The 24,270-nt window shown below is 43.7% G+C and overlaps 2 protein-coding genes across 2 annotated transcripts in view; one reads left to right on the top strand and one right to left on the bottom strand.

Moving 5' to 3' along the window:
- Positions 1-5,801, top strand: part of SLC2A13 (solute carrier family 2 member 13) — a 164,743-nt gene extending 158,942 nt beyond the window's left edge. The window contains exons 8-10 of the mRNA XM_080391754.1: positions 2,472-2,593; positions 2,727-2,879; positions 4,051-5,801. Of these exons, the coding sequence (XP_080247880.1) occupies positions 2,472-2,593; positions 2,727-2,879; positions 4,051-4,277 (502 nt within the window). The 3' untranslated portion in view covers positions 4,278-5,801. The remainder of the gene's footprint in view (positions 1-2,471; positions 2,594-2,726; positions 2,880-4,050) is intronic.
- Positions 5,802-7,441: 1,640 nt separating this feature from the next.
- Positions 7,442-24,111, bottom strand: LOC308065641 (regulator of DNA class I crossover intermediates 1-like; the record flags this gene model as incomplete). The annotated part of the gene is made up of 7 exons (XM_080391759.1): positions 7,442-18,305; positions 18,790-18,827; positions 21,045-21,127; positions 22,205-22,271; positions 22,382-22,442; positions 23,151-23,214; positions 23,454-24,111. 7 exons carry the CDS (start codon positions 24,109-24,111, stop codon positions 18,284-18,286), a joined length of 993 nt encoding a protein of 330 aa, XP_080247885.1. The 3' UTR covers positions 7,442-18,283.
- Positions 24,112-24,270: the final 159 nt, after the last annotated feature.

The raw sequence follows: 24,270 nt of genomic DNA, 5'->3' as shown, positions 1-24,270 counted from the left end.
GCAAAGTGACAGAAGGAGGAACCTGGGATGATGCTTAGAAGCAAGTGGCAAGGATGGCAGCAGTGCTTTTGGCTCAGAAAAAGGTGAAAAATCTCTCTTGTGGAAGCTGCTAGTGTCTTAGGTGGCTGGCTCTCCCGTGGTCCAGGCAGCAGCTGAGGCCATGAGTCTTTTGTATCCAGGCATGAGGGACATATCTTTGAGAGGGCTGTGCAGTTGTCTTGTTTTATATGTGTTTTTCACCTCAAGACTGAAAGTGGATCTGTATCCACTGGATGAGATGGGCTTTCTGGGTGAGCTCGGCAAGGCAGGGCTGCGGCAGGGTGGAAGGCTGTACGCTGGCACTGGCTGTTTTGCCAGCAGCACATCAAGGGCTCGGCGTTTCTCCAGGGAGCGCTGGCTCCACTTGGTCTGGTGCTGCTCAAGTGCAAGGTGGAACTGCAAATCTTACAGCTTGCTGCCATTAAGGAAGCATTGGGATTTGGCTGAGGTTTTCAGACAGGCGTTTTTCCAGCATTTGTTGGGTTAACTTCTGTCTTTTAAATGTATTTCAACTTTGGATTTCCAGCTGTCCTGAAACTGGGTTTGGGGCTTTATGGCCATATCCTCCTTTAAATGTTGTCCTGTTGGTACATCCATGCCAACTTAAGGAAGATTCCTGCCCCAGGAGGGGGGTGGGTTGGCCATTGGTGCTTAGCACATTTCTGTTCCACCTGGGGCTGGTTTGTCATTCCTTAACAGAAAACTTAGAGGAGAAGTGTTTTGTTGGAATTTGCTTCTGAAAGTCAGCTGCAGTGGTGGTGGGTCCTTTTAAACGTTTCAGTGTGCATTGCTCCACCATCTCGTCACTTGTTGCCCACCTATCAACTGTTGAAGGCATCTTCATTCTGGTTTTCCAACCATCAAGAGAATCGTAGAACCACTTATGTTGGAAAAGACCTTTGAGATCAAGTCCCACTGCTAACCCAGGACTGCCAAGTCCACCGCTAAACCATGTTGCCAAGCACTGCATCTATGCATTTTTAAAACACCTGCGGGGATGGTGATTCCATCACCTCCCTGGGCAGCATGTTCCAATGCTTGACCACCCTTTCCATAAAGAAATTCTTCCTGTTATCCAATCTAAACCTCCTGTGGCACAGCTTGAGGCCATTTCCTCTTGTCCTGTCTCTAGTTTTCTGGGAGAGGAGACCGACCCCCACCTGCCTACAGCCCCTGTCAGGGAGCTGCAGAGAGCAGTGAGGTTCCCCCTGAATCAATCCTCTTCTCCAGGCTAAACACCCCCAGCTCCCTCAGCTGCCCTTCATAAGACTTGTGCCCCAGACCCTTCACCAGCTCTGTTGCCCATCTCTGGCCACTCTCCAGCACCTCCATGTCTTGTAGTAAGGGGCCCAAACCCAAGCACAGCGTTCGAGGTGCAGCCTCACCAGTGCTGAGTACAGGCACAGGAGGGTCGTATCCTTCATGTGAGCGTTCAGCTGGTCTGGAAATAGTAACGCAGACAGATGATCAGCGCCCTGTGGTTTCTTCTCTTCAAGTAAATACCATTGTTAGGATATGAAAGGGTGGTGTCTGCTTAGGTCGTCTCTCCCAGGAGTACCTGGTGGTTCTACTCTACATAGCCATTGACGTGGTTGCAGCAGAAAACTTTCTCTAGTTGCAGTTATGACTTGTTGCCCCTTTAAACCAGTGCTAGTTTAAACTGAAAAATCATAACAAAAAGATACAGTTGCCAGTATTCCTTTAAAATATGTTATATTGTCAGTCAGATGGAAGTACCTGATTTTATACTATTCATCAAAATATGTAATTTCCACATGGTCCTTGGAATAGAGACACTTCTTCTTTCAGTAGCTCGGGCATGGTTTACCTCTGGTCTGGTTCTTATTTTTACTGTCTAATTAGAAATGCTACCTTCTTCTAAATTATTTCACTGTGAAGAAAAGAAAGTATACGCCTCTTTTCCTTATAAATCCGCTTGACCGTGGCATACTCCATAGGCATTACTGATTACACGCAATATGTACAGCATATAATTAGTTCATCAATGATGTAAGGTCTAAGTTCCATTTGACCTTAAATCCTTGCATAAAGCATCCTCACCTCAAAGTCCCGCTGCTGCGGCTCTTTTTGCACTGTGTGATATTCATGTGAATGGCCATCTCATTGGCTTTGGTATGACCACTTGCGAGGTAAAGACTGGACATTTGGAGGAGATTTGTAGGTACAAGGCAAGCGTTTAAATTCAGGAATGTTCTGCTGGTTACTCTTCCTAAGACTGGGCTTAGGAAAAAGCACGTTTCTGAGTGTAGGACATAATTTCAAAGATCTTGATAAATTAACAGAGGTGATTCTTTTTCGTATTCATTGTACATCTGGTAGCTTGTCATGAGACATTACATGCCATGGTGATATTGAGATGTCACCCATTTCCCTGAATATTCTTTAATGTGAAGGTTTTTGTTATTTTTCAGGTGTTCAAATGAAACAGTATTCAAAAAAGACGATCTGTTTTGGGCATACAATTTCTGCCCCACTCCATACTCTTGGACAGCACTTCTGGGCCTTATTTTATACTTGGTTTTCTTTGCACCTGGTAAGCAAACATTAGTTTTTGCATATAAATTAAAAAACTATAAAGGTAAAATGTCAGATAGTGAGACTACATGTTAAATTTACTTTTGAGTCCAGCTATTAAACTGAGATTGATCTTTTTTCCTAATTCTTAGGCATGGGTCCTATGCCCTGGACCGTCAATTCTGAAATTTACCCACTTTGGGCAAGAAGTACAGGAAACGCATGTTCCTCTGGAGTCAACTGGGTTTTCAATGTGCTCGTGTCACTGACATTTCTGCATACGGCTGAATATCTGACATACTACGGTAAGAAACAGTATGCATCCATGTGTGCAGTACTACATTGGCACATAGATTTTCTGCTGATATTGGGTCACTCAGTTGGTTTTGCTATGAAATGTCAACTGTGAATGCAGTGTTCTCAGCCCACCATGGTTTAGTGAGACTAGAGACCTGATATAATGTGCCCGGATCATAGTTTGGTCCAGCTTTCATAAGAAACATTTCTTTCTGTCCTTAACTGAGAACCTAGACACTTGATTAAGTCAGGAAAGCTGGAAAAAAATCACCTTTGACTGAGTGAAATAGGCTGAATCCCACTTAAGTAGACGGCATTTGCATTTTTCCAGTTTATGGTGGCATCCAAGGCAAGTATCAGATGGTCCTTGCAGAAATAGCTGTGTAAGATGCTACTGCCCCACTCCCAACTGTTAAGCCCTGTCTGCTGGAGTCTGCGGAGAGTTTGTCAGATTACTGCTTAGCCACTCGAGTACAAATCATTTAAATTGCATTAAGCTGCTAGGGACTTGATGCAATCTTCACATCATTAGTAGTACAGAGGCTTTCAGCTCCACTTGTCATTCCTTTGAGTCATCAGTCTAGAAACACATGGCAGGTAATTGCTTCTTGGCCCTTTGGTACCTTTTCTGCTCCCCTATATATGATGGGTCACAGGGGAAATGAGCTTTTCGCACTGCTAATTGTCTCTGCAGAGGACTTTTAAATAATAATTAGGTGTAAGAGTCACAAGCATGATTTTAATCCTGACTATTTCTTTTTTCCAAAAGTTTCTCATTTTGGGGGGTTGTTTTAGTATGCCTTTTGCTGTTAAGATAAACTAAGAAAGCTTTTGCCTTTCATATCTGCTTTTATTTATTTTGTGTGTGTGTGTATGCAATCATTTAATCACTGTTTATTTTAACAGCAGAATGACTTGCCCAGAAAGGATGTGTATTATTTTCCGTGTGAAATGAAATTGCTTTTGTTAATTTACTCTGTTGTGGAATGATGCAATAAAGTGGCCTTCTCCTGCACCCACAGCCCTGCAGCTCATTGTTTTAGCCATGCTGCTCCAGCCTTTGCTTTTACACACTCGGCTGGTATCTGCAGCCGGCTGTTTGTGCTGCTCCCTCTGCTTTGGAGCAGAGAAGGGATGGGAACTTCTGTAACCGACTGTGCATATTGTTCTACATTGCAGGAGCCTTCTTCCTCTATGCAGGGTTTGCTGCCTTGGGACTGGTTTTCATCTACGGCTGCCTTCCTGAGACTAAAGGGAAAAAACTAGAGGAAATTGAATCTTTGTTTGAAAACAGGCTATGTACATGTGGTATGTCAGATTCTGATGAAGGGAGGTATATCGAGTATATTCGGGTGAAGGGAAGTAATTACCATCTTTCTGACAATGACGCTTCTGATGTGGAATAATTTTCAGCTGCTGATGTATTTAATCATTTAAAGGCCTTCTGGGGGAAAAGCAGCTCTCTGATGACCTCACTGCCCTGCTTCTGGTCTGGTTCTCCTTTCTACTGTCTAGTTAAAAATGCCTTCATGTTCAAAAATGTTCCATTTGGGAGGAATTTCAATATGCCAGTGTTTTCTTGATAACTAAAAGCAATGGCTTCCAAAAGAGATCGAATTCCACAATTATGTGAATTCACCAAGTGTGTGCAACACTGCACCGTCCTGAGGTATTTAGTAGGGTGCACTGTACCAGATGCCTACAGAAGGCTATCCTAGATGGGCAGAGGTTGTCCTTATCTTCAATACTGATAAAAGGTAAAATAATAGAGTAACTTATCAGAAAGCAGCCAACATCTGTTGGTTCCCCATCCCGTAGCAGCCTAGGAAATAGCTCTGCTGTGCAATACAACGAATGATGAATGCATAAGGTGCTGTAACAGTAACCATTTAAATGATTAAACTGATTAGGAAAATACAAATATCTGCTATACATATGAGAGGGAACATTCCCCAAATTTACACGTAAGAGAATTTCCATTTTTATTTATTTGAGAAAACAAGTAGAGAGCCATACTCACCTGAGTGGAGGTCCACTAGGGTGGCGTATGTCTATGTTACACCAGGTTATGTAGCCACTGCTGCTCTCGAGCACACACTACATTCAGGAGTTGGCGTTTATGAGAGAAACTGCCAAAATTAACTACCTGACGACAGGAAAACAGAACTAAGTATGTGGCCACACGTACAAATGAACTGGTATGAATTGCTAGGTACAACGACTTCAGTTAACTGGCTTCAGTTAGTTGGGAAAAAATATTATTTTTGTTTTCCTTTTTTGCATTTGAAAGTTTGGGTTCATGCCTAGTTTTGAACAGAAAATGTCATTATCTAAAAGAAAGAAGAGAGGTTTTGTGCTGCTAAATGCACAGTGGTCATCCCTCCTGCGCCTTTGGCTCACGAATAGTCTTACTGCCTTCGGTTTATCTTCATATGTGCAGAGTAAATGAATCCCAGCACGTTTTTCCTTCAAATGCCCTTATGCAACCAGTGTCTTGCTGGATCTAAAGAGAAATATTAGCAATGGACAGAAGCCTGCATCTCATATTAATTGCCTTACTGAAGCATTACAAAATTGTCAAGAAAACGTCAGGCACAAAAATCAACTTTGGCTGCCTTTAGCATGGTAATGAAAATGTGAATGGTATTTTATTCACCTGCCATGATTGCTTGCCTTGGTAAATTGAATTTTATGCCGCTACATAAAAATATTGGTTTTTTCCTTGCCCTGTCCTCACTGCTTTAAGTCTTCAGAGATAGGAGTTTGAAAGCATCAACAATTTAAATTCTTTTCTTTGAAACATTTGCTTCATGAAAGAATGTGGAAAACCTCCTCTGCCTGTGGGCTTCTCCCCATTTATTTGGTAAAAATACATTTATTTTTCATCATGTAAAGATTAAAGAAGCTGTTGGGTTCATCAGCTTTTATAATTCGTTTTGTGGGCTTTTCTTGGGTTGAAAAATATTTTGAATGTAGGATTACTATTAAAACTGAGACTGGACATCTGTTACTAAATTATTTGTATTGGACAATGTGGGGTTTTGTTGTTGTAAAGAAGTCTGATGTTAGGTTATCTGATCTTCTCGGGGGGAAGTTCTTGCTCTCCCATTATTGACCTTCAGCGATTGGGCGTATTTTGTGTTATCTTCTTTTTTACTTGATTAATCGAAGAAATATTTTGAAAAGAAAACATTTTAAAGCATCCTCCTGTGATGTGACTGGGACTAAAAGGGGAAAACATAGCAGATAAAGGGAATTTCAAATGAATCATTGTAAAGAGTGGCTTGACCTCGAACATCTCCTTGTGTGGTGAGAGGGCTGGATTCTCACACTTTCCATCTTGCCTCCCCTTTAAGCGCACAATATTTTAAAGCTTGAAAATGCTTAGGTCTCCAGACCTATCTACGAGTGCACCCACCGCGGGATGTCTCTGTTAGGTTGTCACCTCTTTGAAACCTTCACTGAAGGTGCAGTACCTGATATGAGAAAAAGGGATGCTTGGCACAGATGAGAACAAAAAGTTTTGAGGACAAATTGGTTTCTTCCCAAAACCAAAAAATGTGTGCTTGAAGACCTTTATTCGGAACAGTTTTGTTACCCAGAACAGCATGTGAACGGGCGTGTAACGCCCCACTTGTGCTTATGTGGTTGATAGGTTTAAGAGAGGATTTACTGGTTTCTGAGAATAGGGACTTAGGGTTCTGATCTTCCCAAAAGCATGAGCCCACGCTCGCCATTCCACCTATGAACATTCCTTTCCTTGCTGTGTTTTGCTGGAGCAGGGTGCAAGCCAGGGCGGGTGTCGCTGCGCTGGCACAGTGTCAGCGCTGACCTCGCACTTCATTGCACTTGTATCCACAGGTCGAGGAAACCGCTGCATTTATTGGGCATAACCAAAGCAAAGTCACTGAAAAGATCGCTGTCACAATATCAGCCTCTTCTGTTTTGCAGGCAGTGCCGGGGCTTTTTAGCAGCAGCAGACCGCCTCTCTCTGTCAGCCCTGTCTCGTGGACGCTCTCAGAAGTGGCCCTCAGTTGTGTGCAGCACTGGGCTTGTTTTCTCACACAGGATTGATCTTACTGAAAGCGGTTTTCTGAAGGTTTGCATCCTGACCCCTTTTTCTTGAGGCAAAATTGAAACGTACATTTTATTCATCGCCACAAGGGTGCAAAATATATCAGCTTATTTGTTGTCACTCCCCCTTTCCCGCCTGCAGAGAGTTAGGTTTAAGTCTTCCTTTTAGGGTTGCTTTACACCAAGACAACATTCCACACCTTAGAAACAGTGAACCTAGTACCAAGCATCATGTGTAATAAAAATGAGATTAGATACTTGAAATTAATCTTAGTCAATTAGGTTTTTATTTTTAGAATCTGTGAACATTTATAGCGTATGAAGAAAATTAAATAAATGTTTCTATTTTGCAAAGATTTTTTATATTTGTGCATATTTTAAGTTTTAAGAGATTTTTGCTAAAGGTAGACTTAGTAACATTCCAGATAAAAGAATAAAAATACAGTGTAGCTGAATAATTTCTTATGACAGGATTTTAATTTATGAAGTAGCATAAATAGTATGTGTAAGCACAATATCGTTTTATTGAAAGTTTTCTGCAGAAGATGTGAAATTGTTTCTTCACAAGGACTGCACACTTCATTCAGGTATTCTGTGCATCAGGAACGCTAGAGTAATACTGCTGGTAGAGTTGGACATATTGATGATACACAACAATTTGAGATATTTTAATTCTTATTGATCTACTGACTACGTGTTGTGATCTAACAGCAAGTATAAAAGAAACAAGTCCTGATGCATTTTTAATCTTTTTAAATTTAATTCACAGTAAGTCACATACAGTAGTTTGTTTACCATGTTGAAATTAAAAAGTGTTGGGGGAGTTAAGATGATTTGACACTTGTTTCTTCCCCTTATCACTTTGTTGATCAAAATGATCTTTTAATAAGAGAAGCAAATCTGTTTCGAAAATAGACATAGAAACACAGCAAGGCCCCAGGACTCATTCGGAGGGCTGAAGATGCTGGATCGCTCTCGTAGACGTTGCTACCTTGTGAGTTGCAGTGATAGCCCTGCCAGAAATTTTGGGACGAGAGAGGATACATCCCAAGGATCATCATTCCAACGCCGACTTATTTTTTGCATGAGTTGGTAAATGCAGCATTTCACTAGTGTAGGATTTAGGGTTGGGAGGGGATTAGAAAGAAGGGATGCATCAAATTCCCCACAAAGTCCTGTTTCAGTAGAGACAGGTGTCTTAGCCAAAAGCAGGAGTCTCTGACTGGTCTCCCAGATGGGAGAAGGACGGTGGGACCAAGGGACTGCGCTTGGGCCTGTGGATGAGAGCGGGGCGCTGGGAGACTAAGGGGGAGGAAGCACACGAGTGCTCCTCTCCACACGGGGGTGAGAAGATGACAACAGAGTTTGCAAAGCTAGTACATTTTTTTCCTTGGTGAAATCTCTTTTGCCCTTCTTAGTCGCTCGGGTTGAACACTGGGGAGAAGTTTTGACTTTCAGGGGCTGCTACAGGCCCTGAGCAAGGGTCTTTCTGTCGGACATGAGCGTGCTGGGGGGAGTCCCACAGACATGCAGTGGGCTAACAAGAGATAGACCCTGTACTTCTCAGCTTTATACCCAACTTTCTCCTTCTCAGCATCAACACTTTTCTAACATGGTCTTCTTGAAATTTTACTCATACTTGCATAAGAGGCTTTGTCAGCTGAACATCAATATGCGAGAAAGAGGCAGAGTCTTCAGAGCGTAGAGATATCTTGGAGTAGAAATCAAGGCAGAAGAGAGTTCTGCAAAGCACTTTAAAGAGTAAAATATTTGTGCACTTTTTTTCTGAGAGTCAAGGTAACCAAACCATTCCTCTGCATTGGGAAGAAAATCGAGCTTTGTGTACCAGGCCAGAAGCAGATAATGTCACAATATGTGCTTTATGGCAAAATGTGTTTTTTATCGCGGGTAACATTTACAGCTTACATGTAGCTGCTGCCTATAAAGTGACTCAATCGTTCTCTGGATTTTAACAAGTCACATTTTTGTGCAAGAATCTTAGTGGTTTTCTATCAATCTTCATCACCTTGTGTACAGTACAGTTAAACATAATCCACAAAGTGGTCTAGGTTGTGGCAGTGTTACAAATGTCAGCACAGTAAAATCTAGGTGACCATTGTTGTTCGTGATACTGGGGTTAAAACTCCTTAAAGGCAACTATATAGAGATTTTAAAAGTCTGAAAAAAATGGCAGTTCTTATCTATTTTGTGTATGTTTTCATATAGAGAAGGAGTTTTTTATGTGCCAATAACCATCACTGTAGTGTTCTGTAAATGGGTGTTAGTAGTGTTCCAGAGTTCTGTATATGAGAATATCCTTCAGCCACAATGACCTGTTAGTGTGAACCGGCGGCATGTTTTGAATCTTACTCGCACTTCTCATCGGAGGTGCTCACTCTTTTGCTTCAGTAGAGCTCACTCACACCAGGGGAAGTCTGGCCAGCACCAGGCTTCAGGAATACAGATTTCATCTAAGTCCTGCTTTTTCACATTGTCCCTAGACAGTATGTTACATGTGAGTGATCTGGCACGTGTAATTATAAAGCTTCGACTCCGGTTCAGTTACACTCCTCAATTCTGTTGACATACAGTTTGTCAAAATTTGGTTTGGCCTTTCATTGCATTCATATAAATAATGGGCGCACTGATTAATTATGAATATTGTCCACCTATTTCTAAAGGAAACATCAGTTTCTGAAGTGTTAAAGGCAAAGTTTTCTTGCTGCCTTAAACATTACATAGACTTTGGAGAGAACTAAATGTATGACCATCATTGCGACTTCTGCAGGAGAAATTTCATGGTTCCTCAGCAGGTGTGAAGCGAGATGGTTTCGTGGTGCTGGGATGCTGCGTTACACCACAGACCTTGCCTAGTGCATGCCTGCTGTCTGTTCGATTTTAAGTGTTCGAGTAGTCCCCATGAAATCAATAGGATTATTCATATGCTTGATATTCTCCGTGTGCTCAGTGTCCTGCTGGTCCAGGGCATCACTGGGAAGTGGCATGAGTCACATCTCCACTTTCCATCATGAATCTCACACCTCTACAAAACCATTAGCTGGATCTTTCTGTGACGAATTCTATGTAGAATGTGTGATACGCCAATGGAGACAGAATTGATAGTAATAATTCCATGTTGAATAACAACATGGACATGGTGCCATCAGGCATACTGTGGTCCCTGGGTGTGTGTCACGGTATTCAGTACAAAACAGGTTTTGGCAAAACTAATTGTTGAGTTGTCCAAGTTATTTCTTAACCATGTCAAACATGTGCCATTTCCTTTTGCAACCAGTCAAGCCTATAACGTATGAAAGTGTTGTACATTTTCTGAAACTTAAGTGATGTAAAATTATTTAATTGACTTCTGTTCTGATTGCTTTAATGAAGTTTGGTCTTTACATAAATATCTTCAAAGAATTGTCAGTGCCAGAAATGTAAATGAACAAAATAAAAGGTGAGATACTTAATTACAGAATCTTTCTCAAGGTCTCCTTTGTATGGGTGTTTGGGTTGCCTTTTAGAGTTGCAAAATTGCATTGCTCAGCAAAATGAGCTAAAATAACCCAGAAGCTTGCCTGAAATAAGCGAAGGGTAAGAATAACTGAATATGGTCTTAATACGATACATTTCAAACCACAGAGCATTTCTGTGATGATGGCGCACCGGGTAAGTGTCCCTTCCTTCCTGAAGGATTTGTTTGAAGAGCTCAATGCAGTAATGTGGAGCTGCCAGCTGTACCAATTGTCCCCCCGTTGGTTTGCAGTGTCCCCTGCCCAAACACAGTCTAATTTTGTGACAGCAGTTTATACTGTCAGACTTGATTATCGACTGGCAAAAGGCAGAAGTTGCTGTTTTCTAACGGGGAAATGTCCTAACTCTTTGTGTTTTGTTAAGGAAATTGCTTAAACCAGTTTGATGATTGACAGAGAGCAGCGTGACTGTGGCTGTGCCATGCTGGGGGCTGCCCTGGCTGTGCTCCCCAGCGCGGCAGAGGAATCACGTCCGCTACACCGAGTGGAAATGGGTCCTGTTACCTCCGCCTGCTGCAGGTACCGTGTGATCTGTTGTAGGGCCTTGCAAGATCCAGAATTGCCTCTGACAGAGCTGTAGCCTTTCGGTCCGGGATGCAGCTTGATCCCAGGCAGCAGCAGCGTAGCTGATGGGGAGATGCTGGCGGTGGGAGGTTGCTCAGCAAACCTGTGTCTGTGGTGGCGCTTATCTCCGGGAGGGGAGAGGGGAAGCTTATCGTTGTGCGCTGAAGGTTATGTTTTCAGGTTTCTGGCTGATAGTGCTTCTAAAGGTGTTGGGTGGCTGCAGTTCAGATTACTTGTCACTAAAACCACACGGCAGTTTTGTGGGATAATGAAAAGCTGGTGGCTCTGCTGTGAAACATTCCTTTTTTTTGCCTTCTCTCATCTCCTTCAGCTCCAGCTACTATCACAAACCAACTACTGACGGATTGATTTCTGCCAAACAGATTCTGCCATCTGCAGAACTGAACTAAGGCAGTAGCTTGCTCCCACATCTTCATGAGCATTTTCAAGATCAGATCCCCCAGGCGTCAAGGCTGGGTGGTTCTGCATCCAAACCAAAACCATCCGTACAGTGCTGTGTGGCCTTCACTTCCTGCGTGGCACAAAGCGCTTGTTTTCAAGGCTGCTATGGTTTGTAGGAATTAAGTGGGGAAGTTAAAAGTAAGCTTTAAAAAAAGGTCCTTTTCTCTGATCTTGGTGGTCCCCTGTTGGGTTGCGCTGGGCTGGCTGAAGAAACCTGCCGGGGATCATCCCCTGAGCTGGCGTCCTTCTAGCCACCCCCTACACACACAGAGCTCCTCTTGAGCTCTTCAGAGCTCTTCAGCTGCTGCTTGACCCAAAATGAATGGCATCTCAGCCCTCCTTCCTGGTGGAGAGATTAATGCATTCAACCAGTCAAGCAGCCAGCTGAAATCCATGGGGGAATAGCCATGCGCATTTACCATAAGCAGTTCTACTGGTCTTGTCGAAGGCTGTTCATTAGCTGATCTCCAGGGCAGGTTTTCCCTCACTTGTTCAATATATGTGACCTACCCGGTACCGTGCGTGTGTATAATTAATTGAGAAGCCCTGCATAGAGCTGAAATCTGGAAAGCTTTTGCCTTTTGAGAGTTAACTGCAGAGCTACCAGAAATAACTTTCTGCATCTTGATTTTGATAGAACAAAAAGGCAACAATCCAGTCTGAGACCTCTGGAGGGAGGTGGGGGTTTTGTTTGGCTAGATGGTTTTATAGGAGATCTTTGGGTCTGGGTTTCAGCAGGATGCAAGGATCCATCTGTTTTTCAGACAAGTGCTGCCTTAGCTAGCACACTGATTTTTGGTACTGTGTTATCCCACAAAAGCTCTAATAGAATCCATAATGCCGAAAAGAAAAGCCAAGTGTCTTATATGAGCTGTAAGTTGTGTATTATATGAAGGAAGAAAGAGGAGCCTGCATCCAAAATGACCTGCCCGTGGTCTTATAAGGCAGCGACACCATCACCTCACAGGGATGGGCTTAGGTACAATTTATTTCAAGTAGAAAAGGGACTAGGGAAATGGAAAACTTCCAAGCAAGCCCTATTTTGTGGATTATTCTTCAGATCATGTTAAGTACCTAGATCCGTACAAGGACGCAGGAGTTGTGCATGGTGTAAGGAGAGTAGAAGCTGCAGCACACTGGTTCTGGGGAGCACGTCCCTTGGTGGGGCGCAGGTGTGAGAAGGAAAAATCAAGCCCCTCACCTCTTTCAGCAAAGCGGTTGGAAAAACAGTTTATGCACTTGCTTAAATTTCATCAAAGGTGGTGAAAGGGGGATGGAGATGTGGGGAAGGCCCGTGCCTGAAGGAGCAGTGAGGGGTTTGGGGCCCATCAGGAAGTTGGTTGGAGATGCACAAGCAGTTTGAGGGCAGAGTGGGCTGCATTAGCCAAACTTCCTAATGAAGGTGATGTGTGGAACTGAGCTTGGATCAGGTTGCCGAGGAAACGGGTAGAAAGAGCAAGGAGTGAATCCCTAGGAGGGGCTGGAGGAAGCAATCCGGGCATGAGGTATGGAGGACATCTAGAGAGGCAAGAGTGTGGGGACATGGCGCCTCTGCCACACCACCACATGATAACATGGGACAGTGTCAAGCTGTCCTGGCTAGAGGGAAGGAAAGACAGATGATGGGCACTGGGCTGAGGGTGCAACAGCTTCCGTGTGAACGCCTCAGCATGGATTGCCACACCTCAGCGAGTCAGGACACAGTGTTGCTTTCCAGAGCCGGACCCTCTGGGCCAACTGGGCACTGAGAAGACAGATAGGATGTGTCACCCTGCGAACCAGCAAGGCTTGAGGGCAGGAGAACAGGTGCTGGGCACTGTCACCCTCTGGTAGATAACTGCATTGGAGTCCTTTAGTGCCTGTATTTGCTCCCTGTGGTGCCACATCTATGCAGAAATTGGTTTTCCTTTTGATTTTTTTGACAAGCAGATCAAATGGTCTAGATCTCTCTCTGTAAAGCGGTTTTACTTTTCAGGATCTCAGACATTCATAGGCTTGTTCTTCAATTATTATCTTTTTTTTTTTTACATTTCTTGGGCACTGCACTGCAAGTTTGTTCACTGCTTCATCTATCAAGACCACAGAGACAGAGAGAGGATTTCCCCCAGTCACTACGTACAGCTGCCTGTCCCTGGCTGCATTTGCCAGTTTGTGCAGAGTGACAAGGCGTGGAGGCAGGGCGAGCCCTCAGCACCGCGCTGAGTCCCACTCCGCTGACACATCCTGCCCTTCTTCTTTAACAGGGTGCCCTCACGCTTGAGGACATTGCGGTGCATTTTGGAGACCCAGTTGCTGATCATTTGCTTGTGGTCTCTGTCAGTGTTGCTCCCCACCATCTCCCTGATTTTGTGTTCCCTGCATAGTTCATCATTACTCCCAGACCCCTGCTGAAAGGGTCCTCTAGTCTCCCGAGGAAGAGGTCCCCACCAGGAGCCCCACGCAAAGACCTTCCCCAGCTGCTGTCGTGGCCGTGGGTACCCTGAGGGAGGAGAACAGTGAAGCTCCTGGAGCATGAGAGGGGACAGCAGCACCCCAGCACTGTGACACAGGCTCCCAGCATGCCCAGAAACCCCAGTGAGGGGCATGGACTGGGCTGGTCGAGACTCCACCAGGCAAAACTTGAAGGGTGGGTGCTGAACAGGCAACCATAGCATAGCTGGCTGCGTTTGTTTTAGTCCTGTTCTCCAAAATTGTATGGGGGTCTGTGTTACAATGCTCAGGGCCTATGCTGCCCCACCTAACCTGCCTTAGACATGTCTCTGGTCCCCTTGGATAGTGCCGTGGCATTTGCAGCCTTGCCACCCCCAGAGCTTTTCTTCCCTCTCAGAGCGTTTCCACAGCTGAGGCTGGTGAGACCTCACGTCCCCAGCCAGCTGCCGCCAGATCTCACGTTCAGATTGTCCATCTGAAGCCTTCGCTCTGTGTCATTTAGCATCGCTGTAGTTGTGGAAGGGGAGGTTGTCGGCAGTCACGTAACATGCCATCCTGCGAACGCCAGAGGACTTCTCCGTCCCCAAAGTGGCAGTCGTGGCCTCAGTGGATGGCCTGGTCACCGCTGGGAAGTGGTGCTTTGGAGTAAGCTTGGCTGTGAGAGTGGTGGTGTTTAATCTTCCCATGGCATGACAGCATCAAACCCTGACTGCTCCTGAGGAGCTTTTTCGTTTTGTCCAGGACGTCTCATACAACAGCATGCCCTGTTACTGGACTGTCACAAGATGTGACTGCAGTCAGAGCCAGTCTCTGACGTTACGTGGCTTCCTCCACTCTCTCCCTGGTGTTCAGGGTACCCACAGCCCCCAGCCTGGCTGGGGGGCAGAGGGGGAGGTGGCTGCCCCACACAGCATTGGAGCTAAACTGGGGCTGGTGCTGGTGTCCCTGCCACTCTCTCATGGACGTGCTAAAAATGATGGAAAAAAATCAAGAGCAAGCAAAGTATTTGTTAGCTGGGTAGCTCTTACATTATCTCTACACGTCAGATTTCATTGTGGTGGGTGGGATGCATAGGGAGACCCTGAGGGCACTGGGACCCCCCCAGGTCCCTGGTGGGAGGGCAGTGGGGGCCCGTTGTTAGCCAGCCCTGAGGCGTTGCTGCAGGGCTGCCACAGGCAAGGCCCTGCGGCTGTGGCACTGCGGTATGAGCTGGTGTTGGGGTGAAGCACTGCTGCTTTTCATTGCTGCAGGGAAACGCGGGTGAGTGGAGGCCGGGCAGGCAGGAGAGGTGCTTGGAGGAGGTGGGGGCAGAGCAGGGCAGCAGCACCTAGCCTCGTTCCTCACGTGCCTACAGCTCCTCTTCCTCCAGCCTCAGGCTCCTACCTGGGTCACCGCGCAGGGTGGAAACCACGGCAGGCAGCAGCTGCTGTGAGCAGGCACGGCTTCCCTGGGGTCACCTCCCTGGCATGGTTTATCCCCCCACCCCCAGCCCAGGTGGCTGTTGCCAGCAGCTGGCTGTGGCCCAGAGCATCCTGCTCCAGCTGGCCCTGCCTCAAGCAGGATTTGGACTGGTCCAGCTCGGAGAACCCCGCCAGCTTCAGCTGATCTGGGGTTCTCCAAAAATGTATCTGTTTGCAGGGAGCTCAGCTTCTCTGGAAAGCAAACCTCCTTGGAGGCCTCCCATTTCCTGAGAATTACCTCCAGCCAGGGAAGAGAGTAAATCTCCTGCAATATGATGTATTGGCTTGTCCTACGATCGGCCACAGCTCTGGGTCCTTTGGCCAGGCCAGCTGTGTGCTGAGCCTGACACTGCGGCAGTAAATTGCAGCCTTCTCTCTGCAAGCATGCACAAACAGCTGATTTGGAAATATTTTCTCTCAGCTCTATTAAATAATACAGTGGCCGCCTTGCAGCCTCCTGCTGTATCTTCACTCACTTTCCACCCCTCTGTCTTTTGTCTCAAGATTCCCCGTCACCTCACACAGAGCCGGTGTATCGGCATCATCTGCAGCCACCAGCGTGCTGTGCAGGAGCTCAGTGCAAGCTGGTGTCCGTTGGCTTTCACAGCCAGTGAGCTGCAGCACCCAGAGCAAGCACTGTCTAGGTGCAGGGTGTGAATTTTCAGCAGTGTGGCTGGGCGAGAGGGCAAACACCTTGTATTCAGTTATGAGACGTTGTTGGAGTTCAATATCACCAGCCCTGGAGAAGCAAGCTCTGAATCCGTCAGAGGTTGTCAGTGAGAAGAGGATGAAGAAGTGTTGCAGAGAGGTCATTCTCTTTTTGTGGGAACAGATGAGGCATTGGATGTGGAGAGTTGAATACTTTTCCTAGGAAATGTCATCCTTTCTGAGTCTGTTGTCTGCTAAAACCCTTAAAAAGCCAATTCACAGTTTCCACCTGAGAAATAATCACTTGTGTAAAAGACTTAAGCTTCTCATTTCCCACAATGATAATCCTTCATGAAAATGAAATAAGGATTTCTAAAAAGTTTGTGGAGACTTTTGCTATAATAACATTCAGCAACAAACTGCCCCATTAATGAAAGAAAATTTCTCTTGGTGCTTACCCAGAAAACCTTACCTTGCAGGTTACTGTAATTAGAGCTGATTTTATAGGACAAAAAGCTTACCAGCTGCATATTAAAACTGCTTCTCACTGAAGCTTAAGGTAACATTTTCCATGAGAGTTTTTTGGGTTTTTTTTAATGCGTATTTAGAAGCATTTGAGTGCCACCGTTAAACCAATGTACCTAGTTTTTGGTTAGTTACAGATACCCTTTTCTCCTTTTCCCCAAGAAAACTCAACTTATAATTGATGCTTACCAAACACAGTTAAAAACATAACACATTTCTGTGGCCTCCCCAGAGACTTAGCACACGGCCAGGAGGATTGTCATGGATGAAAAAGGAGCGTCTCTGCCTATGCTGTTGCCTCAGAGAAAGCTGGTGGCGCCTGACCATATATTGGGATGATGATCATTACTGTAGTGTACAAATATTGGTGGATTAATAGCATTGGGTGCTGAAGCATCAGCTGAAGAAAGCATGATTTGAGGCTACCACTAGGAGAGAGAGTAGATTACTATTAAACCAAACTCAACTCTTCCCAAAAATCAAAAAAAAAATCAGGTGAAAGAAAGCACCTGAGCAGCAGGGGAGACTGGCACTGAGGTAAGGTGAAAGCATGATTCTCTTCTAATGCAATAATAGTGATGTAAACACTTTAAAATACTCCTCTAGTGGCTAAAATGAGCACACTACCTTATTTATCATCATTGCCAGCACACATACCACTGCAAAGACAGTTCTCTTTCTTCTGATTGCTTTGCAATTACAGGTAAAAAATGTAAGGTAATTGGATTTTATATGCTTTCATCCAAAGGCTTTGGAACATGATTATCTGTGGTGATTGACATATCCCAAGTGGCGCATTACTGCGTTAGAGACATGCATGCAGCTCTCACAGATAGCCAGCCAGAAAATGTGTGTCTGGCACCGAGCTACGTAATTTCAGTCCTTACTGGGAAACGGTGCAGCCTAGGCTGAAATCTGGCTGGAACCAGACAAATTTTGAAAGCTTCCGTATTAGTGGCTGAAGTGGAGATAAGCTATACCGAGGGAAAGGTTTGAAATTCTGAGAGACCGTTTAAGAAAGAGGTGTTGCTTCATTTGAACACCTCGACATATATATCCATACCGTGCAACCAGCTCCCTTTTCCCAGTTCTGACCTGCGCTCTTTGTCCTGTAGGTTCACAGGAGCAGACCGCAAATACAACCTGCGCAGAGGCTTGCTCTGCAGATTGGAGTATCTGCCTGAATTGGGGTAGCTCACGTCACTGTAGAACAAAGCAAAATTTCCAAGTCCCAGCAACAATGCCGCTTGCAGAAGTCAGTAGTGTAACTTCCATTGCAAGTTAATGGCAGTTTGTCTTAGGTTGGGTCACTTCAGCACCTCTCCAAGCCCAGCCACCAGAGAACTCTCTGGCCACGCGGCAATTTGATATCTGCCCGTCTAATAAAAAACCCCTCCAAACTAAAGTATACTGCGCTGGAGCTTTTAGCTGTAATGTGACGCAGCATATTGCAGGAGGCTGGCAGACCAAGTGAGCTGGAACAGTGTCGGCTGTGGGGAGGGCCAAGAAGCTGGATGTGCACCGCTGGAAAGGCTGACAGGTACGTACCAGGCACGGGGGACCGCTGGGAAAGGGCACGCCTTCGAGATCGCCTCATTCAAGCCAGCACAGGCTGCTGCTCGCGGGGCACAATCTGAACGAGCTTCATAACGCTGAGTGAAGAACTGTCCCTTACAAATTACCGGTGATGGCTGAGCTTTCAGCAAGTCATAGCTGTTATTCAGATAAATTGTAGTTCCTGCAAAGATGATGAACACTGCAGTTTCAGATTAAAAAAAAAATTACCAGAGAGGTTGCTTTGACAATAAATTGAGGCAACCTAAAAGAGAAAATCTGCTGATGTCAAGCCTTAGGAAGTGGGCAGTGAATTGGCTACATGTTACACATTTCAAAGGTCCAGCTGTGCAAACCACTTCCCATGTACGCAATTTAAAAGACAATGCTTTTTTCTTCCAAGCACCAAAAAGTCCAGGGAAATTTTCTGAGATGCAGTTTCTAAAATGGCATAGCCATAAACCTGAGCACTGTTGAACAATATAGACCTCGTGGCTACCTAAAATGGCTCTTAGCTTCAAAAACAGAACCCAGCAGAAAACACAGCCGCTAGTTTCATGATGAGAACAGGACAAAGAATGGTAATGAGTCTCATCAGGGCTGGGTGACACACATCCCTTCATCCACAAAATCTTTTATTACAAAACGTAGAAATAAAAGAAACTGACCTGGTGGGAATAAGGGCAGTGAATCTTTTAACAGCTGTCTGCAAGGGAGAAGGCACAACATATTAACCTCATAAAAGCAAAACTCCTGCACTGTTCAAGGAATAGTCTCCAGCACAGCTTTTGCCCAAGCCCAGTTTGTAATGAACAGGATCCCTGCACACAGCCAGCTGGCTAACACTAGCCTACACACACACATATAACAGATGTATAGTAATATAGATTGATACGTATGTATAGTAAAGCTATATAGATATATAAGTAGAAGATGTCAGTAACAGAGTGAGTCTCCCTGCCACCTTTACTAGGAACTTTTTTAGAAGGAAAGAATATAACCTAGAAACAATATTATCAGAAACTTTTATTTGTTGTGATTTGTAGCTTCACACAAATACTGAAGAGGAAAGCATTTCAGATTTTCAGTCTGCTGGCAAAATACAGAAGCACGTAAAAGATTTGTCAGTATTAACAGCTAGAGAATGACTCAATAGATCTGCTATGGAAGAAAAATTAAACATTGGGGTTTTGTAAAAACAAATACATTTGTTCTTTTTAAATTACATTGTATTCTATGTGTGCAGATGTACATTTTCTGTTGTTGCCTATCTCTGTATTTAGTACAGACATATGGCAAAGGCTAGTATGTCTGTCAAAATGGATAAGAATCAGATAATAGTTCTGAACTAAGAGCCATATCAAATATGTTTTGAAGTGAAACAGACTCTTTCTACTACCTTCAAGAGAAGCAAAGTCAATCCCAAACTACAGAATAGTACGGATATATGCTGGGGACACTAATCTAATTCCTAAGGTACATATTTACTAGTACTAGGCTATTGTAACAGCTGGAGATCTATAGAAATATCCATAGTTAGTGACAGCAGTAGGTAGATAGATATCCATAGTTAATACTAATTTAAAGCAAAGAGCAAAAAAGTATTTTTTCCAATCAGGCTAGAAAAATTAAAATATGTCAGTTCAATGAAACACATTGAGAACAAGACAAAACTTCTGTATTTCTTACATGCCATTCTAGTTGCTCACTGCTTATCTCTCTTCTTCATTGTATCAATATAGTTCAGCACCTCTAGAGTCCTTCCGCCACCCAAACTCAGATACTCAGCCTCAGAAGAAAACGATATTCCTGCTATGCTGTCTGTGCCCACAGGCTGCAGCGCCTCATGCACTGACATTTTGTGCCTTCCAGCAGTGCCTGTGGCACTGGGAGGAGGGACCTGCCTTGGGCTGCAGGCAAAGGGGAGGGAGTTCCCACAGCTGCACACCCGCGTGGTGCCACACTGGGTGGCAACATCCACTTTCCCTGTTTCTGTCACAGAGCTCTCAGTCTGCGATGAAGCATCACACCTGGTACTGCGGGTGACTTGCTCTCTTTTAAGAGCTTGGTGTAATGGGCTGCCCTCAGAAAGGGCGGTATGGATTTTGTTTTCCTTTTCTGTGGCACACAAACTAGAGTCTTTCTCCTGAAGGGGGTTTGCTTCTTCTCTAGTCAAAATACTGCTATGCTGGAGAGGCACTGTTCTGGGGTGACAGGTTTTGGGGGGCTCCATGCCTGCTGAGGCTGAGACTAGGCAGGCATCATCTATCCTCAAGGACTGTTCATTCAGATATTCATTCTTTTTGGCTGTGTCTTCCTCTTCAGCCTGTTTGAACAGAATTGTGTGAATGCAACTGTTTAAATAGTTCAATAACTAAGAACTAAGTTAATAATTAATAACTAAGTTAATGAAATAAACAGAAAGGCCAGAACTGTCTGGTTTGGGTTGTTTGGGTGGGTTTTTTTAATTCTTTCTCCAAGGATGTAATCCTGGCCTTTGTTGAAGAGAACGTGGGTAAGGTGGACCTTCACTTTCACACAGAATTTATATTCTTACATTGTGGCATTTTTGTGTTCAAGAAGGACTGAAAACACAGTGTGTCAAATCCTCCTGCCTTACAGGCATGTAACGTAAAGCAGCTATACATTAAAGAAGAGTGCAGAAGCTTGCTTAGCATCTTCCCACAGTCATGTTACTATAATTTCACAATGCCTGGCATTATCTAGAGACCAGACGACATGGCTGTTAAACTACTTAGGAAAATTTACAGCTAATCATTCCTTGTCTTCCTCACACATGAAGTTGCCTTGTACAAAACAAAACCATAAATAAGATTCCAGCTACATCCACCCTTAGATGCAGTCGGGCATACAGATATCATTCAAATGAACCCCTGTGAACCCATAAAGGGGAAGTACTCACCGTGTCAGGACTAGAGCTGAAACAGGTGTCTGTTGGCCTTGGAGAGTAACTGGGAGACTGGCTGCTGAGTGATGACTCCGCATCTGAAAAACAAGATGAAAAGTTACTCGCCAAAAGTTCACCAACCGTGCCACTCTCAAGTACAGCCTGTAGAATTAAACATTACTACTTCTGATGTAGTTTTAAGATACTGTTCAAAGAATAAAGTGTTAGTGAGGTCAATACAGTTCTTGGCAATAACTAATTCTTCTCTCAGGTCAACACAACTTAACAGAAAGTGAGCCCCAGTGCTTCAGCTGTGCTGTTAATCAGCTGTTAATCACCAGCAGCTGAGCTGTGCTCCTCAAAAGGAGGAAGGCCTTTGCAGAGCAAGGGCAGGCAGAGAATGCAGCAGACTCCCCGCACACATTGGCTTCCATGCAAGTTACGTGGTTTTTTCCTTGGGAGATCTTCTGCTCTGAAATGCAGCCAGCACAGCTGACCCCTACAGCTACTGGGGGACCAAAAAGGATGTGGGATCTCGCTGCTGATTCCCCTTCACTCTGTCCACAACTGGAATGACAGCATATAGTCTAAGGGAGGAGAATAAAGAATAGTAAAGACTAGACCAATAAAATGGCGCGTGTCAAACATCTAATGAATATATTAATTTATATAAAACATATGTCTAAGATTCCTTCCAATCAGCAGAGGTCTGCAGGAAAAGAAAGAAAGAAAAATACTAGCATTTAACCGGCACTTTTATTGTATGGTAATGTTAGTTAACTTGAGCTATGGTTCAGATTAGTACTCTTGACCTCCCTCGTGGTTTTGTTTGTTTGTTTGTTTCAGCAGTTACACCTACTTTCAGATCTGGCTTTTCAGCTTGGGGAACAACTTTAGAGGAAATGGGACAATGAAAAAAAAGGTGTGTAATACTCACCAGAGACGTGTTAACCTGAATTTATCACTTCAAGGAAAAGCAAACATAAGTAGTTCTTAATTACCTGGCAATGCTAGTCATTTTTATATGGTGCTGTGTGAATCAAAAATACAAGCCCTCATCAAATGTAACATCCTAAAAAGATCAAAATACTTCTTCTTGGCTTTAAAAGTAATTGTTTCAATTTCACAGGAAAAAAAAATTATTTTTGAGTTAATAATGTATCAATGATACTAACCCTTCTCCATCTTGTGAAGATTCGAACTCACTCCAAACTTACACTCTTTTTCTTGTGCTGCTGTGAACTTTTAAAAATAATGAAGCGTTAGTAGTAAGGATTCAGCTGGATCACCACCTCAGATGAATGGTGCAAACAGTAGGTTTGACAAAAAAAAAATGTCTCCATAAAAGTTACCCCTTCAAACGCAAAGAGCTGCTTCTGTCTCCAGGCTGATTCTGCCACGAAATCATTGTCACTGAGAGATGCAAACACAGAGTTCTCTGGTAAATTATTTCCCCTCCTGTACTCGCCCCCCCCCCCCCCCCCCCCCCCCCCAAATTAAAGTCATTACTGGTGACTTTTTTGTCTTCAGGGTTTGGGTTTTTTTAATCTTCAGTAACCATGAAATGCTTCCCACTATTGAGATCATTGAACTTATTTCTGAACATGAGATTTAACACCAAGAATCTGCTGTTCACAGAATTTTTTTCTGCTGAAATGCAAAATGTAATATGAGAGATGGCAGAAGATAGTGCTGCTTTGTAAAATGGAAGGTGTTAATGGATCTGAGTCTTTGACAAGAACATCTTTTGTAAAACATGGGGCACTCACATATGCTAACTTTAGTCCAGAGAAGAGACTAACTTCCTCTGTGGTAAGGTAAAGGAGACGGGGTCTTTTAGAAGGCAAGTCAGAGCAAAAGCTTAACTTCAGGGACTCAAAATTGTCTCATGAAACAGTTTTTCTCTGCACTTATTATAGGCAGATGAACAATGGTATAAAGGACTTACCTGCGCATTGTTTTGTTCACATTATTCAGTACTGTTTTCACTGGGAAAACCTGGGTCCTCAGTAATACTGCTTAGAATTTTGTCTTTATGGCCTCTTAGCAGGTTTTCTCCAATTCAGCAAGGTCTCTGCAGTTATCACTAGTTATTAGATTGGTAATTTCTATGGCACTCACCTTTTTTTTCTTGAATAGTTCTGCATGTTCTTCTTTAAGTTCATCTGCTGATAAGCAAATGTATCTAAAATAAAAAAGTAAACCTTGATCATAAAACACAATAGCATAAATGCAATTTCAAAAGTAATGGGTTTTTAACTTTAAAAAATAATTTAAATAATTTGACTTAAAACTAAATTACTGTATTCTGGAGATTCATTACATGTTTTCAGTCAGGGCAGACACATCTCTGACTATAAAAGCGTATGTCTTTAAAAGGAATATAAACCCCAGAATATATGTCCTTAAAATATTGACACGCACCGTTTGCAGGTTTTTCTTTCTTTTCAGAGGGTATGAAGTAGTGCTGTCCCTCAAAACAGTCCTGCATGTGGGTTTTATGAAGTCCACTGGTTTTCTTGTAGCTTGCACTTGAGGCACTGTTACTTTTAAGTAAAACCTGTTCTGGAGCTGTGAAAATGCCTTTAAGGTGTCTGTCTACAGGACTTTCTTTTGCATTGATTGTAGGATAAACTTCTCTAGTATCATAAGGATAATTTCTGTTGGCCATTTGATTTCTATCATCAGGATCAATGAAAAAAATATCAGTACTGCTTTGGTTAACAAAAGGATTAAAATGGTTTGTGGAAGGATTATTATGTATTGGTCGGCTTTCATCTTCAAACAGTGCCAGAAAGGAACAATCATTTCCATCTTGGGGAGCTTTCAGTTCTGCAGTTTCTTTCACAACATCAAACAATGGTTCTTTTATTCCTTCACTGTTTTCCAATTTGTTACTGGTCATTATCACTGGGTTTTTCCTGGCAGAATTCATATAGTCTAGCCTGAGGTGTATGAGGTGGAGGGTGGTTAGACAAGAAAAAAACAGTTTGCTCAGTAAATAAATAAGCAAAATGCTAACTACTAACACAACAAATAATGATAATTTGATGATAAAATTCTTGAAGACTTTACTGCTCATCACACTTGCTTTCGTCCCAAAGGTACATGGCGTCAACCGAATTTTTTTTTCACTTTATAGCGAGGTTGACTTAAAAGGGATTCTGTTTCATGGTGACTCCAAACATACCAAGACCTGGAGCACATCATCCTGAGTAGGGAACTGTGATTTATAAATCAG

This window comes from Falco punctatus (assembly GCF_963210335.1).
Source record: "Falco punctatus genome assembly, chromosome: 6".
Lineage (NCBI taxonomy): Eukaryota > Metazoa > Chordata > Aves > Falconiformes > Falconidae > Falco > Falco punctatus.
The sequence above is the reverse complement of the archived record's forward strand: the minus strand, read 5'-3'. Positions and strand labels throughout refer to the sequence as shown.